Source organism: Haemaphysalis longicornis, unplaced genomic scaffold (genome assembly GCF_048455015.1).
Source record: "Haemaphysalis longicornis isolate Haplotype H1 unplaced genomic scaffold, Haemaphysalis longicornis Haplotype H1 scaffold_1, whole genome shotgun sequence".
Taxonomy (NCBI): domain Eukaryota; kingdom Metazoa; phylum Arthropoda; class Arachnida; order Ixodida; family Ixodidae; genus Haemaphysalis; species Haemaphysalis longicornis.
The window spans coordinates 193590697-193607114 of record NW_027526203.1 but is presented as its reverse complement, the minus strand read 5'-3'; the positions used below and the strand labels follow the sequence as shown (position 1 = coordinate 193607114).

Sequence of the window (16418 nt, the reverse complement as noted above, 5' to 3'; positions counted from 1 at the left end):
TACCAGGCCCGCGGTCTCTGGTGTCAAACCAGAGACGGTGTCCTAGTTAATTCTAAAAATATGAGATTAAACGCGTTGCCATCACAGGCTCACGTCGGTCAGACGCTATGGCGCCACACCTAGCAATGCCGAGATAGCATCATCGTGCTATGGTAAAACTAGCTTCGCCGTGGCCCCAAGACCACCGCGCACGGCAACCTCAAGTTGCCGTGCGCGATAGGGGGGTTTGAACCGCCGGTGCGAACTGATTTTTAAATTTCATTCGTAGTGCTGCCACTTCATTGCAAATTCCCTGACAGGAAGCAAGTGAATTAGCATTGTTTCTTGAACTGGGGCAGGTTTGGTATCCTTAAGGTGGCATTATTGCCGTTGATTTGCTTCTGCTCCGACGATGAGGAGACAAAGGCTAAACATAAACTGCTTATAAATTCATTGTGAGAGCACAGGAACGATGTTACAGCACGCTAAAGTGCGGCAACATGACAACTAAAACGTGCAGAGTAACGACTTCGACCTGCGTCCCAAACGCACTGCCACAGCTCGCCGAAGGGTCCAACGGTCAAGAAGGGTCGAGCGTGTCGCGCACAACAGAGAAAGTACAAATACATTAAACAATCCTCACTGGTATACGGTACCCGGGGGGGGGGGGGGGGGGTAGGAGGGAGGGGGGTCTTTTGGGCGTGCCAACTTCTCTGATGCGATAACGGTAACCGTTTGCAGATGCACACGAATTCGCGACGTTGTTTGGACCCAGTTTTCGCTGCTTGTTCAGCTGTTACAGCGGTTGTCACGCTGCCTCCGTGGACACCTCCATTACACCTCGTCCCAGCTGAACGGGAAGGGCGCTCCCTGAGGGGGCGCGAGGACGAGAAATATGAGGCCCATAAACGAGCGCGTCACAGCTGGTTCGTAACACTCTTTGTGGTCACACAGAGAGTGCCTGTACGTTTTAACGTTGTATATGTAAAATACGCTAAGCCGTGGCCGCGTTTTCGAGGTGAATGCGAAAGCAAGGCGGCATTTTCTGGGAATCCCAAAGTAGCTTTTAAGTGCTACAGCCATCATGGAATCGAGGAGGGCGTGTTATTGGTCAAGGCTTTGCCCATGAGCAGAATGCACAGTGGGCACCCCTTGGCTTCAAGATAACGTCAATATTCATGAGCCTGTACTTCTTTTGTTTTGTTTCCTTCTATTTAACTTTATTTCGGTTCGAATGTATGAAGCGTTCGACTCAGTTTCAAATGTAAAGCGTTCGACTCAGTTTATTTCTTTTCGGATGTAAAAAGCGTTCGACTGAGTTTCACATGAACTTCTGTTCAAGTGCTCTTAACATAGACAGCAGCTTAATCAAGTGTATAGAGGTTTTTTTTGTCTAATCTAACGCAATACGTAAGTGTGACAATTGCGACTCACCCTTGCAACACGTAAAATCTAAAGTACCACAAGGTTCTGTGTTAGGTCCCTTACTCTTCCTAATTTATATTAGTAACCTTCCTAACAACATTTCTTCTACAATTAGGCCTTTTGCCGATGATTGCGTGATTTACCGTGAAATAACTAACCCAGAGGATTTCGTCTGTCTTCAAGTCGACATAAATACCTCATCTTGGCGCAATAACTGGCTGGTGCAACTTAACGTTAACAAATCTAAAATGATGAGAGTTTCTTCTGTCGTAAAACAGTATAACCCATCTGGCCTATTTTCGTATGAACTTGACAATGTGCAATTATCTTCTGTGTCTTCTTACAAGTACCTCGGCGTTCACATTAGCGCTAATCTGCAATGTCATGAACGTATTATTATGTTACTAATAATGGTAATCGCATGCTTTGCTTCTTACGCTGTAATTTTACGGTTGCTCCAGTGTTTTTAAAGCTCTTACTATATAAAACCATCCTTAGATCAGAACTAGGATATGCATCATCGATTTGGGACCCTGATATGGTGGTGGTGTCTTCTCTTTGGCAGCCATTCAGAGCCTCGGTGCTCGATTCATTGTCACAAACTACTCGAGAACCGCTTGCATCACGTCAATTAAATCTGCTCTTAAACTCAGTGACCTTGCTATTAGACGAACAATTGCGCTTTTGTGCTTTTTCATAAGATTAACTTTAGTAACCCCACTCTAAAACAGGATCTCATTTCTGCTCCCTCCTACAACTCAGCACGGAACGACCACATGTTCAAGGTAGTGGTTCCTACGTGTAGCGCAAACCCCTACTTTCACTCGTTCATTCCCAAAACCTGCGACGACTGGAACCACCTCCCCGCCTCCACGGCCAGCATTCTGGATCCTACATCATTCAAAACGGCTGTAACTAATATTGTATGAAATGTTAACCACTCCTCTCTATAACGCCTTCGGGCTTTGAGAGTATTTTGATAAATAAATAAATAAATAAATAAATAAATAAATAAATAAATGAAGCTTGCAAACCTTCCTAACAGGACGGGGCTAGTTTAATAAAACTGGCCTCAGTTAAAAATGTGCTGCATACATTGTTCAGTGCACTCAAAACGGCAAAACAGTGTTTAATGCAATACGTGGATAGCGACCAAAACACATCCATACTGTTCTCGCCCGACACCCAGACGGACGAGACGGACGTCAATGCAACGGAGAGGCTTTAGTCGCCGTTGCACATCCGGGAGTGTTGTTACGTCGAATTTTTGCATTTTTTAGCCAACTTTACCCTGATGAGTTGTTCATGATGGGCTCTTTCTAGACCTCTTTATAAAACTATATGAAACTTACCAGTCACTACCTTGAAACAAAAAATGAAGGAAGTTCACACTACTGCATAAGACATGAAGGTAGCGTAGCTGGATGCAACAGCACTGTGATTCCTCTTTTTCGCCTCACGGCGTTGTTTAAGCGTCGCCGCTGTACGAGCGACCACAGCTGGATGTTCGTCCTACTCCATCGCACACAGGTCTGCGCGCAGGTCGCCTTCCTTCGTCGCGCGCACGTATCGCTGCTGCGGCGGCGTCCTCGCCTTCCTCCGCCAGGTGGCGGCATTGGTCCCGCGCGCTTGCGCTACGCGATATACAGGAACACTACGCGCGCTTGCCCATTCCCTCCACGCCTATCCTTCCCGGCCATCGGGCGCTGCTCCACTCCGCACGCTTGCGGAAGGGGGTGTGGTTTGACCTCTAGCTCTCAAGGTAAAAACTGGTCACTTCGCGAAGACTGCCAGAGGGATCGTACTGTCGCTTTCGCTACAAAAAATTCGACTGTTCCCGAGCCTCGAAATGGGGTTTGACTGAAAATTTTGAGCTACTCTTAGACATTGCGCAACGCAAAGCGTCACGTCATGTTCCTGCTGCAGACCGCACGTTTTGATATAAATTTGAATGATGGATCGTCCATCCTCTTCCTACTTTGCGCCTTCGATCGCAGTGAATGTTTTTTCTGGCGAGTAGCTGCGGAGCACACCAATCAATGGACGCTTTTAAGAGTGCGTGAGCACGCACGGTACTTGACGGCGTACACGGGCGCCCCCTCCCCCGTCGGCGTGCAGGATGACGCCGTCTTTCGCGCTGGCCACGGCGCTGTTCGTGCTGATGCCCGCGCTTGGCAGCGGGCCGATGTGGGGCGATGTGCTGGGCCTGGCCTCCGAGAACTGCCGGATCCGATGGTGGACCAACCTACTCTACTTCAGCAACTACCTGCCCTACAGCAAGATGGTGGGTATCTCTCCACAGGCGCCGTACATGCCCCGCGCTCTTCGCTATTCTCAGCGTACGACGAAAAACCAAGCGTCTAAACATGACAGCAATGGCGTTTGGAATTAATTAGTTATGACTAACATATGACTGAAGAAACAAAGAATACGCTCTTGTAGGTACTAATTCACGGATCGAGCATGATGAAAGTCCTAAAACAGGAGGATTTGTAACCTGAAGTCTTCTTCTACGCCGTTAAACTTCCGAGTTACAGCGCCGTATACATGGTTGGCCAGTGGTAAGGTTTTTAGCGAAAACCACCCTGCTACCCGCCATAGAAGTACACCGAACGTTTTGTTTCGAAGCGTCTGAACATATATAAAGCGATTAAGGAGGGAACGATGAATCAGACACATTGACAGCAGCGCAATGTGAGCGAATGCGTGTGCGTTTGCGCCCTGCGAGTTTGCGATAGTAAAACAACTACATATAGAGACTTTAAAAATGCGTCTATATTATCATTTGGCCTGGGTAATAGGGGAACGCATAAAACAAAGCCAGCAACAGCATGGGCTAACCAGTAAGCAATTATGCAGACACTGGGTTTCACTCTTGTTGCACTCGGCAGGACACAATCCAGGGGCAGGGGTTATCCAGCTTTACGTATACGGTTTCTGTAAGGGAGGAAAAAGAACCAAAATTATAATTTTTTCCCAAGCACCCACAGTCCAAGGCGCTTTCTTGGGAAGACTTCCTCCGCTCTGGACGTTCGAAGAAGCTGCGTTGTGACGCTGCAGTGTCAGCCAGCTTTGCCTCCCAGGATGACAGTTGTATTATGCTGGCTGCCGAGCACAAGCCCATAACGTTTGCTAGATGTTGGGATAATCTCCCCAGAAGGAGCAACATGGGGTGCCGGGTAAATTTTGAAGGCGATGCATGTGCGGTATTCCGTGTGTAACGCTTTAGTCAGTATCTGTCAGAAGATGAACTGCGGCCGTGTGAGTGCATTATGTGGTGTGGGGCGTACCTTACGCTGTGCGTGAAAGGCGCAAGATACGTGTGTGAACGCAAAGGCGGATGTGCCTCCTCTGGGCTGGTCTGGTCAGGCTCCCAATAAATTGTCGCTCGCCAAATATTCTATAAACCTACAAATAGTGCCTTTCACCATTGTCTTGAAGGATTTTCTTATTAAATACATTTTTAATTATATGCGTGGTTTTGCCTGCTTTTGCACAATTTACAGCTCGTCGTCGTAACTCAGGGTTAATTGTTTGCCTATTTTTGTACATTTTATTCTTAATTCAAGCGTCTTCCTTGAATGAACAATTGCGCTGTTATGTGCCATTACAACTACTAACCGTAAGAATTTTCACCTGACAATGTCTAGGAAACTATACAAAAAAATAAAATTTTGGTCCAAATAATATTCTGTTGAACAACACGAGGTAAAGTTCAACCAAGAGTCTTTCTGAAACAAGCTATATATACATGGACGTTTCTGTGAGCCAAGAAATTCTGTTTCATTCCCAGCAGGCTTTTCAGCAATAAACGTGGTGTAGCGTTGGTGTGACACCTCTGTTCCATGTGATGATGATGATGATGATGATTGATGATTGCTATTGGTTTCCCCTTTGAAGCGGGGTGATGACATGTCATCTTACCAAAAAGGACTAATATAACCATGTTTTACACTCTTGGTTTAATACTAGCGCTGCTTAGGGCAGGCGCTAAAGCTTATTAGGCCCGAAATACTTTTTTTTCCCTGTTTTTCCTGTTCCCTGGTGAGGTATCCGGGCTAAACGTGCTCTTTCCGCAGTGCATGCTGCACTCGTGGTTCCTGTCGCTGAACATGCAGTACTTCATCGTGGGGATTCCCTTGGCGCTGCTGCTGTGTAGGTGAGTAGAAAGGCTGTCGCCGTCATGCTTTGTAAATGGAGGGGAAAGCTAATGAAATGTCATAGTGCCAGATGGGGCTCCCGTGCGATATGCAAGAAACCCTCGGGATACGCAATTCTTCTTGAAAATGGAAGCTTTTCTTTGTGGGCCTGCTCTCTACGGCATGCCAAGGAATGAGGCACACTGCGGTTGCGTGAAAGAACTCTTTACTTACATCCTCGTCCGGGCATACACACGCACACACCAGCACCACACTCAGCGTCTCGACACCCAGTCCCGCGCTTCTCTCACTCCACCGCCCGCTGCTACCCGTCCACTCGCGCCATTTCTCCGGCGCCGACGTCCCCAATTCTTGCGGTCCGGTAGCCGCACGGCAGGCGAGGAGGGCAAGGGAAGCAAGGGAAGGGAGCTCGCGGCGTGGGGCTCTGGGCAACACCCTCTAGGCCAGAAGGTGTCATGCTAAGGCGCTCCCCACAGCTCTCCCCCCCTCAAACACGGGACACGGGACCATCACTGAAGATCGTCCTCGGGGTCCTAGTGCACGAGGAACCGCTGGTCGGCGCCTGGGGCCCCCCTGTGCGGCTGTGGGTGGGCTGGCACCCGCCGAAGTGTGGCAGCATGCCGCTCTGTCGCCATCGTCACCGCGTAGGCGTCCGCAGGAGCGCATTCTCGGGTGCCCGGCGCAGGATTCCATGGAACGGCCAGGTTCCTCTCGACAGCGTCCCGGTGTCCCGATCTCCGCCGCTCGGCGCCGGAACCGGAGGCGCCGCGATGAGCCCGGGGCAAACCCGGTTGACGGGCGCTCGTAGAGGCTCGAAGCCCCCGAGCGAGCTGCAGGCTCTGCGTCCACCGGCGCCTCCACGCCAGGGTTACAGCTCCGCGAGGAGCTCAGCAGGCCTCCAACCCACGAACAGGGCTCCGCCGTTGACAAGGAGGAGAACCGCAGCCGCCTCGCATCTCCGAAGGGCGGCAGGACCCCCGGACCGTGGCAACAGCTCCCGGGTCGAACCAGGAAGGCCCTCTGCTCGGCAGGCCCGGGCCAGACTCGCAACGCCCAGGCACGAACGCATCGCCTCGCACCACCACACAGGTGGCGCGATGAAACTTGAAGCGGTGACTGTGTTGCGGGTTGCTCTGTGGTAACACCACGTGAGACCCGGACCCGTGGGGGGTAGACACTACCGCACCCTCAGGTCGTAACGATGGGTGCGAACCCTATCGCCGGCCGTTCTGTCATTAGAAGCGGGACTCCCACCTTGTTGTTCCGCTACCACCTGTTCGCCATCGCCAGTGCGAACGTGATAGGCCTTGAGATCACTCACGTGCACAGGACCCACGAGCTCGTCGCTTTCAAGCGACTGCATATCATACGTGAGCAGAGTTGTCTGCGCCGTAATTCGGTATGGCCCTTGTCATTTGTGTGCGAGCGCTGCAGTGAAACCGCGCGCAGCATTGCTGAGTGGGTGCGTTCTCCTTAGCACTAGGTCACCGATGTTGTACACAAGGTGACGACGGCCTTTATTATACTTGCTGGGCTTGCTCCATGCGCGCCACGTCGAGATTCTCCCGAGCCGTGCGTTGCGCTGCCAAAAGGCGTTCCCGGAGCCTAGCCGCATACTGCGACAGAGAAGAGGTATTTCCCGCGGCCGCGTACAGCAGTGCATTTTCCATCGGAAAAGCGATCTCTCTACCGAAGTTTAGGTAACCTGATGTCAAACCCGTTGACCTATTTACGGTAGTCCTAGTCGCGAAACCAGCTCAGGCAAACGCGCGTCCCAGTTCTTATGCTCCTTGGTTGTCGCAACCAGCATGCACTTCAGGTTCGTGTTCACCCTCTCAGTGATGTTGCTCTGAGCATGATAAGGACTCGTTTTCCTGTGCCGAATGTGCAGCGCTCGACAATAGTCTGAAAAGACTTTGCTTGTGAAATACGAAGCATTGTCAGTGATCAGGTCGGAGGGGAAGCCGAAACGACTGAATGTCTCCAACAGCTTCTTTACGATCCGCTCCGACGCTAGCTTTCTAAGGGGAAACAACTCCACCCACTTAGAAAAGTGGTCCGTTATAACCAGAATGAACTGGTTTCCTCGCGCGGATCTTGGGAGGGGTCCCATTACGTCACACGCTACAATCTGCCACGGGTAGCTGCTTTCCACCGGCTTCATGAAACCCACAGGTTTCCCAGCGCGCGGCTTCGCTACCTGGCAAAGAGGGCAAGCGCGGGAATAGCTCATTACGTCTCTCCTCATGCCTGGCCAGGTCGTAAGTCTTACTGCCGCTGCCATGTCCTGCCAGCGCTGAGTCATGAAAGTACCGCATGAACCGTTTCCGCAACTTCCTTGGGACCACGACTCGAAAGGGGGATGAAACCGCCTCTTTGTCGTCCAGTTGGGGAATGTAGCGAAGTAATAAGCCATCGCCGCCCTGCAGATACGCGTCAAACCCCTCAGCGTTACCACTGCAAGCTACGCCGCTCGCTAGCCTTTTCAGCACCCGCTGGCACAGACCATCTGCTTTCTGGGCCTCAATGAGCTCTTCCTTACTCACTACCTCCCCCACGAATATTCCTTTCTGCCTCTGTTCTCGGGGGGCGAGAAGTCGCCGCTGCGAGATGCCGCTTTTATTTCTCTTTGCGGCCGGCCTCGACTCCTCCGTCCGGCCCTTTCCTTTCCTGTAGAACTGGCGCTGAAAGATTGTGGTAATGCTGTGTGGGTTTTCGTGCCTGTGGAAGCTTTGTTCGGTGAAGTGATTCGATGGGAAAGTAAGGTTTCGGCGAATGCGTATGGAGCCTGCCTTTTGACACACCTATAGCTGAAGAAGGTATTAAGAGGACATCGAAGTGACAACGCAGCTCCGTGTGCTGTCACTTCACAACACGCGACAAGCAACAACACAGACAAGAGGGGACAACACAGCTCCATGTGTCCCCGCTTCTTGTGCCTTCATTGCCGGTGTTAATTTTCGTAAATATGCACCAACTAGCCCGAATGACTGCCCTAACTCAGTTTGAGGGGGATGCATGACGTGGGCGCGGGGCGGAACAGACGAACAGTTACGCGATCTCTGGAGCTCGTTTCTGTTCCTCGTAATGCGCGAGAAACGAGAAAAGCATCCACAGCAATCGGTATGTGGGACTGAGGTAATAACTCAACTATCCCCCTGTTCGATCGAGCGCGTGCAGGCGCGGAACACGAAAGAGCCGCTGGCTCCGGTAACTGTAGTCTCACAAGCGGCGGGTCCTAAGGAAGTCGGTTAAGTGCGCATCAAGCTGCATTCCTACCGGCAACCTCTCTCCTCCCACGTTCCCGTCTCTCGTGAAGCACGCGCCAACCATGTCGACCATCGCACTTCCCGGCACGGCACGCTCGCTGGAAGAAATTTGGGGCGCCCCGCGGCTTGCGTAGGCGTGATACGTCCATCCGAAATACGGCGCTGTGGCATTGCCGCTTGTTTAGGTAGACTGTCCTGCAAAATCCCGTTCTAAAGCTACCGCTTTTGTAATAGTTTGGGGCGAAGCAAGCAAATACTAGATTTGCTATTGGAACTAAGAAAAATGGTCTCATCTGCGGCTGCTGTCATAAATCTGACTTTGCTTGGAATCCTTGGAAAAATAAAAAATAAAATTAGCTAGGAGTAACAGAGAAAACACAAGTTACCGGAGCTTATAGGAGTGGGGTGACGCGTGGGTAGGCGTGAGTACGAAGAGAGGGGGTTGCGCTTTATGTCACGATTTGCGGTCGACGCCGGTGGAGCATGTACACACTCAGAGAGAAAGCACCGTCTCCTTTGCGTCAGCGGCTTCCATGGGAGTTCTACAATAGCAAAGTTGCTCGAGCTGATCAGGTTTTGTGCATGAAGGCCCGGACACTTCCGCAGCATGCGGTGTTTGCCGTCGGTTTAACCCCTGCGGAACGGGAGGTGCAGATCACAATGGTTACAGGTGCAGGTTGTCGGTTCTGGTGCGCATGCTGGGGGCGTTTCGGTGCATAGGCAAGCCACATGGCCGACACGTCCTCGGTGAGCGCGACACCGGTCCGCGCCTTGCACAAGAGTACGTAAGCACCGCATGGCAGGCCTCCTGATAATTAATAGAACGGGACTTGGCCATGCGATACCATATTTTAGTAATTTCTTGGGCGCTTGCTTGGCTGTAGCCTTAGCTCGTACAGAGTCGACGTTGTACTATGCCAGTAGGATGGGGCAACTAGGGTTGTAACGGAGCTCTGCGAGTTCGCTATCGGCCACTCATAAGCGGGATCTCATTCGCGCTAGCGCCTGCGCGTCCCAGTACTCATTTCACCTAAACGTCGGTATTACGGGTGCGCGGTATGAGAAGTAAAGTGGTCTTCACGTATACATGCGTAGTGAGCATGCATGACGTTTGGTCAGGACGGGCCAGGCTTTCTCTTCTGTCCGTGAACATTGTAAATGCCTGATTCTCGTAAGCGCGGAAGATACCACCAGTGTGTTCTGAAGCTCGAAAAATTGGTTCGTAGTGTGTGCGGGACGTGCCCAGCACGCTGAGGAACTGAATGGCGAGGGACGTGCGCATGAGGCCTCAATACACGCCAGATAGGCCCTTTTCGACGGCCGGCATGTGTGGTTTCACGCTTTTCTTAACAATGTACCTCGCTACGTAGACCGGGTGGATCACTTATGGTTGTGTCTGTGCTTTTTAAAGCGAAGCTTTTTATATCTACCCTCCAGGGGTTCTGTCGCGACCGTTGGTGTCAACACAGAACTCCCGCGAACAATAAAAGAAGTCACTGGCACCGCCAGGAATCGAACCTGGAATGAACAGAGAAACGGAGCGAGAGCCCGTTATTTTACCAATTGAGCTATGAGCCCAAGTGGAAACGGGGAGACAGACGGTGCGCTCACCGAGCACATTTACGTATTTATCCCCTGCATACTCGCTGAATGCCACGTGATAGCGTCATGCGACCTCTCACGCCGCTGGGCACTCCGCCTAGGGCACGTGTTTGGGTGCTGTGTGCACACCTCACGAATGCGCTAGGAGTTATAAAAATTAACGGAAGCTCACACTAACGCATGACATCTCACTTATCACCTGTCTCTGCCGCCGACCTCGTCACCTCCGTTGGCGCTAGCAGAAACGGAAAAGAAGCGAGATCGGCCTAACACCGGGTTTGAGCTTCCTTTAATTTTATTTAAAAAAGTTCCCAATCATGTGCTTCACCAATACTACTCAACCAACCAATCACTGTTCATGAATCGTGTACTGATTTAGCCTTAGCAAAGAATATCTCCTTGAAGTAATAAAGGGTGTGGTTAAGGGCATTTCACTTGTTTCAGCTTTCAGTCTTTGTAGGGCCACGTGGGTGAATTCAAGTGGCGCCGCATGGGTAATCGTTGTGGGTGTCACTTACAGCTTCGCTTTCAAACACCTTCACATTGTGGATTGGGCCGCATTTTTTTGCTCCTCTTTTTTACTCCTCTATACGGTGGTTAAAAAAGGTCGATATTTATCTTTTTATTTCTCCTTGCCTTACCCGGTGTTCAGTGGCACGTTGCGGAGACGGCGCAAGCTTCTCCATATGTCGTGTACACTTATCGCCACGCCGTCTCTCCAACAGGAACCCGAGAGCTACTACAGTGGGCTTAGTCGCCGCAACCGCGGTCAGCTGCCTGGCCACCGGAGCGGTGACGTACGTCAACGACCTGCCTCCAGCCATGCTCATGATGACCGCCCGCTGGAGGTGAGTTGCCTCGGAGGCGAGGAGGAGGAAGGAACTTTAATGAGCAAAAGATTCCTCCGCGAGAGAGAGAGAGGTCTGATCTTTTTAACGCACGTGAGTGTGTGTGTGCGTGCACATGTGCCTGTGCGTGCGCGCGTGCGCGTGTGTGTGTGTGTGTGCGTGTTAGCGTGTGTGTGTGTGTGTGTGTGTGCACGTGTGTGTGTATGTGTGTGTGTGTATGTGTGTGTGTGCGTGTGTGTGTGTGGTGCGTGTGTGTGTGTGTGTGTGTGTGTGTGTGTGTGTGTGCGTGTGTGTGTGTGTGTGTGTGTGTGTGTGTGTGTGTGTGTGTGTGTGTGTGTGTGTGTGTGTGTGTGTACTAAAACCGAGTCGTCCACACGTTTTATGGGAATTTAGGGCAAGTTAAATACGCTGGCGCTACAGGAATACATGACAAACAACTTATAATATTGCCGGAAACCATGTATGGGTTTGTTTATTTATTGTTTGTCTTACTGCCCGGCCACGCCCGGCTCTGTTATGTGCGCCCAGAGCGATGCGCGTCTTCCATTCTTTACGTGTATGCCGCACGGGCTATCTCATTCAGATAAGCGGACTGTTTCACCCTAACGTCACTAAGCCCATAATAATACCCCTGTCAAACGTGCCTATTTAAGTGCACTTCCGCCGAGTGCACTCGGGCTTCCCAAGTGACACTTAGGCTGCGCGCTGCTAAACGACGAAATAAAGTGCCCTTGGCCGTGATGTCAGTGACGATAGCCGGCGTAAATATTACGCAAAATTACTTGAAATCCCCCCTCTTTATCACGTGAGGAATATTGTAAACAATTCGTTGTGTTTGAATTGTAAAATCGCAATCGGCGCATCGCACAAGACCACAAAAACAGTCGGGACGGCGACTGAACACCGGCGCTTTTATCTTCACTGTTATTCACTGCGCAGTGAATGACAACTGCATTATTGTTCGGGGGAAATTATCTGAAAGCGTTGAATACAACGGAAATAGGCTGAAACACGAACACAATCACAGGGCCACAAGAAACCACCTACGACAACGCCGCAGAGAACGGCTGCCATGGAGCAAAACACCCACCAGGCGGCGCTGGCACGTTGTTGAGAGAGAGGTTATTTTCTTATTTTTCGTCGCTGCTTCAATTTTTGTAAAAGTAAATAAGCAATATATCTATAATTAACTTTTAACGTTACTTATTATCATCTAAACGCTCGCGGTTTTACGTTAATTTTTCCGATTTTCGGACTTCTGTTCACGAGATTACTCACTCGGCGAGCTGGGCCCGGTAAAGTGTGTTTGGGGACCACACTCAGCTTAAAGTGCGTTCCTTGTAAAGTGTCATTCGCGTTTGCCGTTTAGCTGCTCCCGAATGACATTTTATCCAAGTGCACTCCGTGTAAGTGCACTTAAATAGGCACGTTTGACAGGGGTATAATCTTCTTTGACCTACAATGTTCTGGATGTAAATCGACGGTTCCAGAAACACTTGCGCCGAAAGATAAAAGCCTGAAGAGCAGACGCCGCGGCATTCCATTCGACGACACTCGCCTGCGCAAGTTACTTTTGTTGAACGCTGCTTCGCCGCCTCTGTATTGCAGAGAGAGAGAGAGAGAGAGAGAGATAGAGAGAGAGAGACAGAGAGAGACAGAGAGAGAGAGACAGAGAGAGAGAGAGACAGAGAGAGAGAGAGAGAGAGAGAGAGAGAGAGAGAGAGAGAGAGAGAGAGAGAGAGAGAGAGAGAGAGAGAGAGAGAGAGCAACGGGGATGTCTCGGCTGGATGGGAAATGTGAGCCGGGACAGCTCAGCTATAGGCGAGTTTCCCATGTGACAGTGTAATTTCACACGCTAGCCGCGCTGACATACTCACGTGCAATCAGAAATCTTGCATAGCCAGTTTATTGATATTTTCTTTAAGCTGAGCTTCTAGGTTCCCTGGAGAGAAAAGAGACAGCTACAGTAGACAGAGCCCAAATTGTCGTCAGTTCTTTCATTAGCGTGGGGAGAGCCCAACGCTTACAAAAATGAAATATAGGTTGTGTTTGTCGAACTCGGAAGCATAAGGATTGAAAACGTTAAGGGAATATTTTGACATAAAAAACAAAAAAGTGGGAAATACGAAGTTGAGAGACAGACCAAGAGGGAGAGAGAGACAGAGGGAAAGAGAAAGAGCTGGTGCCTAATATTTTCAATGGTAAGCTTTTTCTATCGGGTCCATTTTTAAAACCCCGTTAAAGGTGTACTGATGCAGTCGTTCAGGCCACTTTAATAGGTTTGATGGCTCCAGCAAGACATGTGCTCTTATCTGATTATTATACCATACTCCGTGATGGCGTAGTAGCTAGAGCGAAAAGCAGAGAAAACTGTTGACCAGTTATGTTGATTGCAGAAATTGCTTAGGAACCCCACTTAAGCCACTCGGGGAGGGTGCTTTATCGTAATCATCACGTGCCGTGTTCTGAACAATACCTTCCGGGAGGTTTAAACCCTGAATTTGTTTGGTCTGATCTTTTTAACGCAAGTGCGTGTGTGTGTGCCCACGTGTGTGTGTGTGTGTGTGTGTGTGCGTGTGTGCGTGCGTGCGTGCGTGTGCGTGTGCGTGTGCGTGTGCGTGTGCATGTGTGTGTGTGTGTGTGTGTGTGTGTGTGTGTGTGTGTGTGTGTGTGTGTGTGTGTGTGTGTGTGTGTGTGTGTGTACTAAAACCGAGTCGTCCACACGTGTTATGGGCATTTAGAGGGACCCAGAAAAGCCTTTTGTAAATATTACAAAAGGCCTGTATTGTCGCGTAGTACCAATATGGCGATGCAATGCCGTTGGAATTATTGATCTACATTCAGTATTAGCTGCGTAAGAAGCAATTAAGTGCACCTCTTCCCCTTTGCCGATCAATTCCTCCTCCCTTTCTGCTTCTTTTAAAGCAGCTGGAAACACTGGGAATAGCCATGTGACATCGCGATGCTCGACTTCCGTTCTGCGCTAGCTACATTCCTGCGCCTAGGCACGCGTCAATCGCTGCGGACCCGCCTTTGCCTCGGGATCACGCACGGAGGACGAGCAGCCGGAAGCCGATGGTAGTGACGTTGCCGGCGGTCGACGATCGGCCGAATCAGGGGGGCGCCTCGCCGTTGCGTCAGCCGCGACCGGCGTTGCGTCAGCCGCGGTCGGCTCGCTGCGGCGTCGCGCTCATCGGCTGAGAAAGTCGATATTCAAAAATTGTTTACAAATTATCCGTACAACGTATGGGGCCCACACTTCGCTCAAAAATCCCCCGTTATGTGTTCTCCCACCTGAATGCATTTGATTGCCACCTTCACAAAGCTTTTCTGGGTCCCTTTAAGGCAAGTTAAATACGCTGGCGCTACAGGAGTACATGACACACAACTTATAATATTGCCGCGAACCATGTATGGGTTTGTTTATTTATTGTTTGTTGTACTGCCCGGCCACGCCCGGCTCTGTTATGTGTGCCCAGAGCGATGCGCGTCTTCCATTCTTTATGTGTATGCCGCACGGGCTATCTCATTCAGATAAGCAGACTGTTTCACCCTAACGTCACTAAGCCCAGAATAATCTTCTTTGACCTACAATGTTCTGGATGTAAATCGACGGTTCCAGAAACACTTGCGCCGAAAGATAAAAGCCTGCAGAGCAGATGCCGCGGCATTCCACTCGACGACACTCGCCTGCGCAAGTTACTTTTGGTGACCGCTGCTTCGCCGCCTCTGTATTCTTTTGAGTTGTTAGGGGAGCACAAGTTCGCTCCAATAAACTTGTTGTTTCTTCAAGACATCTGCGTCGTCTTTGGCTACGTGACATCTGGTGGAGGTGCCGGGGACGCACCTTTTATGCTAACAACAACCTCTGGAAGCCACCAAACCACCAACTAGAGCCAGCCGGCGACTGCAAGGCCTCCCGCCCGAGTTTGTTCTCCTGCCAGACGGACCGAAAAGAACGACCGCTGCGACAACCGCCGCGCGGTGAAGAAGCAACATCAGCAATCGTCCTGCAGCAGCCACGGGAACCGCCATCATTCCGAGGAGCCCCCGCAGAAGACCCAAAAGAATGGTTGGAGAAACTGGAGCGCGTCCGGATCTTCGAGAGCTCCTTGACCAACTTTGCTCACTTCAAAAGCAACTTCCTTAAGACCTTTAATACCGTGGTCAGAAAAGCACGCGCAGCACTTTTGCTTGAAACTCGAACGCAGCACCCCAACGAAGACGTCATGATCTTCGTCGAGGAGATGAAGCGACTTTTTCGCCGTGCGTACCCTTAAATGACGGAGGAAAAGAAACTAAGGTTTATGATGCGAGGAGTAAAGCAAGAACTCTTTGCTTGCCTTCTCCGCAACCCCTCTAAAACGGTGGCCGAATTCGCGTCTGAAACTGCCGCGATGGAGAAGCCGCTAGAAATTCGAATGAGGCAGTAAGACCACCCTGTAAACGCGCTGTTTTCGGAGACCAGCGGTGCCGCAACTGGAAGCTCCGATAGATTGCGCGAGACCATCCGAGCAGTAGTCAGGGAGGAGCTTCGGAAGCTTTTTTCAACGACGCCGCAGCCTCAAGTGGTTTCCATGACCGATGTAATCCGAGAAGTCCAAAACGCACTGGGAACTTCTACGCCGTCGGAAGCACTCCGCGAACCACAAGCCATGACCTACTCCGCGGCTGTTCGTCGACCCCGCCACGATCCAAGAAGCCCCGCCGTACCGCCGTCCACTATCGCCCGCACGACCCCTTGCAGCCCAAAACCAGAACCCCAGGAAGACGGACGCCTGGCGAACCCCCGATCATCGTCCGCTGTGCTACCACTGCGGAGAAGCCGACTACATCTACCGTCACTGCCCCTACACGAGGCTCGGTTTGCGAGGGTTCTCCGTCGACGCACCCCGCCCCTGACCCGGCCAGCGCCCATCGGAGATCGAAGAATACCTGTACAACACCAGCCGTGGACCAGCCCGTTTCAACCGTTCGCCGTCGCCCTACCCATACATGTCGCCCAACCGCCGTAGCAATGCTGATTTCGCACGTGGAAGGTCCCCCATCCCACGCGGGGGAAACTAAAAGGAGCAACTTCTGGAGGTAAAGTTGCACGACCGCGGAAAAATGAAAACCCTCCAACGACGCAACGA

The 16418-nt window shown here is 51.0% G+C and overlaps 1 protein-coding gene across 1 annotated transcript in view; it reads left to right on the top strand.

Moving 5' to 3' along the window:
• Positions 1-16418, top strand: part of LOC144156181 (nose resistant to fluoxetine protein 6-like) — a 72467-nt gene that overhangs the window by 34175 nt on the left and 21874 nt on the right. Inside the window, exons 9-11 of the mRNA XM_077688044.1 lie at positions 3523-3688; positions 5484-5563; positions 11161-11283. Of these exons, the coding sequence (XP_077544170.1) occupies positions 3523-3688; positions 5484-5563; positions 11161-11283 (369 nt within the window). The remainder of the gene's footprint in view (positions 1-3522; positions 3689-5483; positions 5564-11160; positions 11284-16418) is intronic.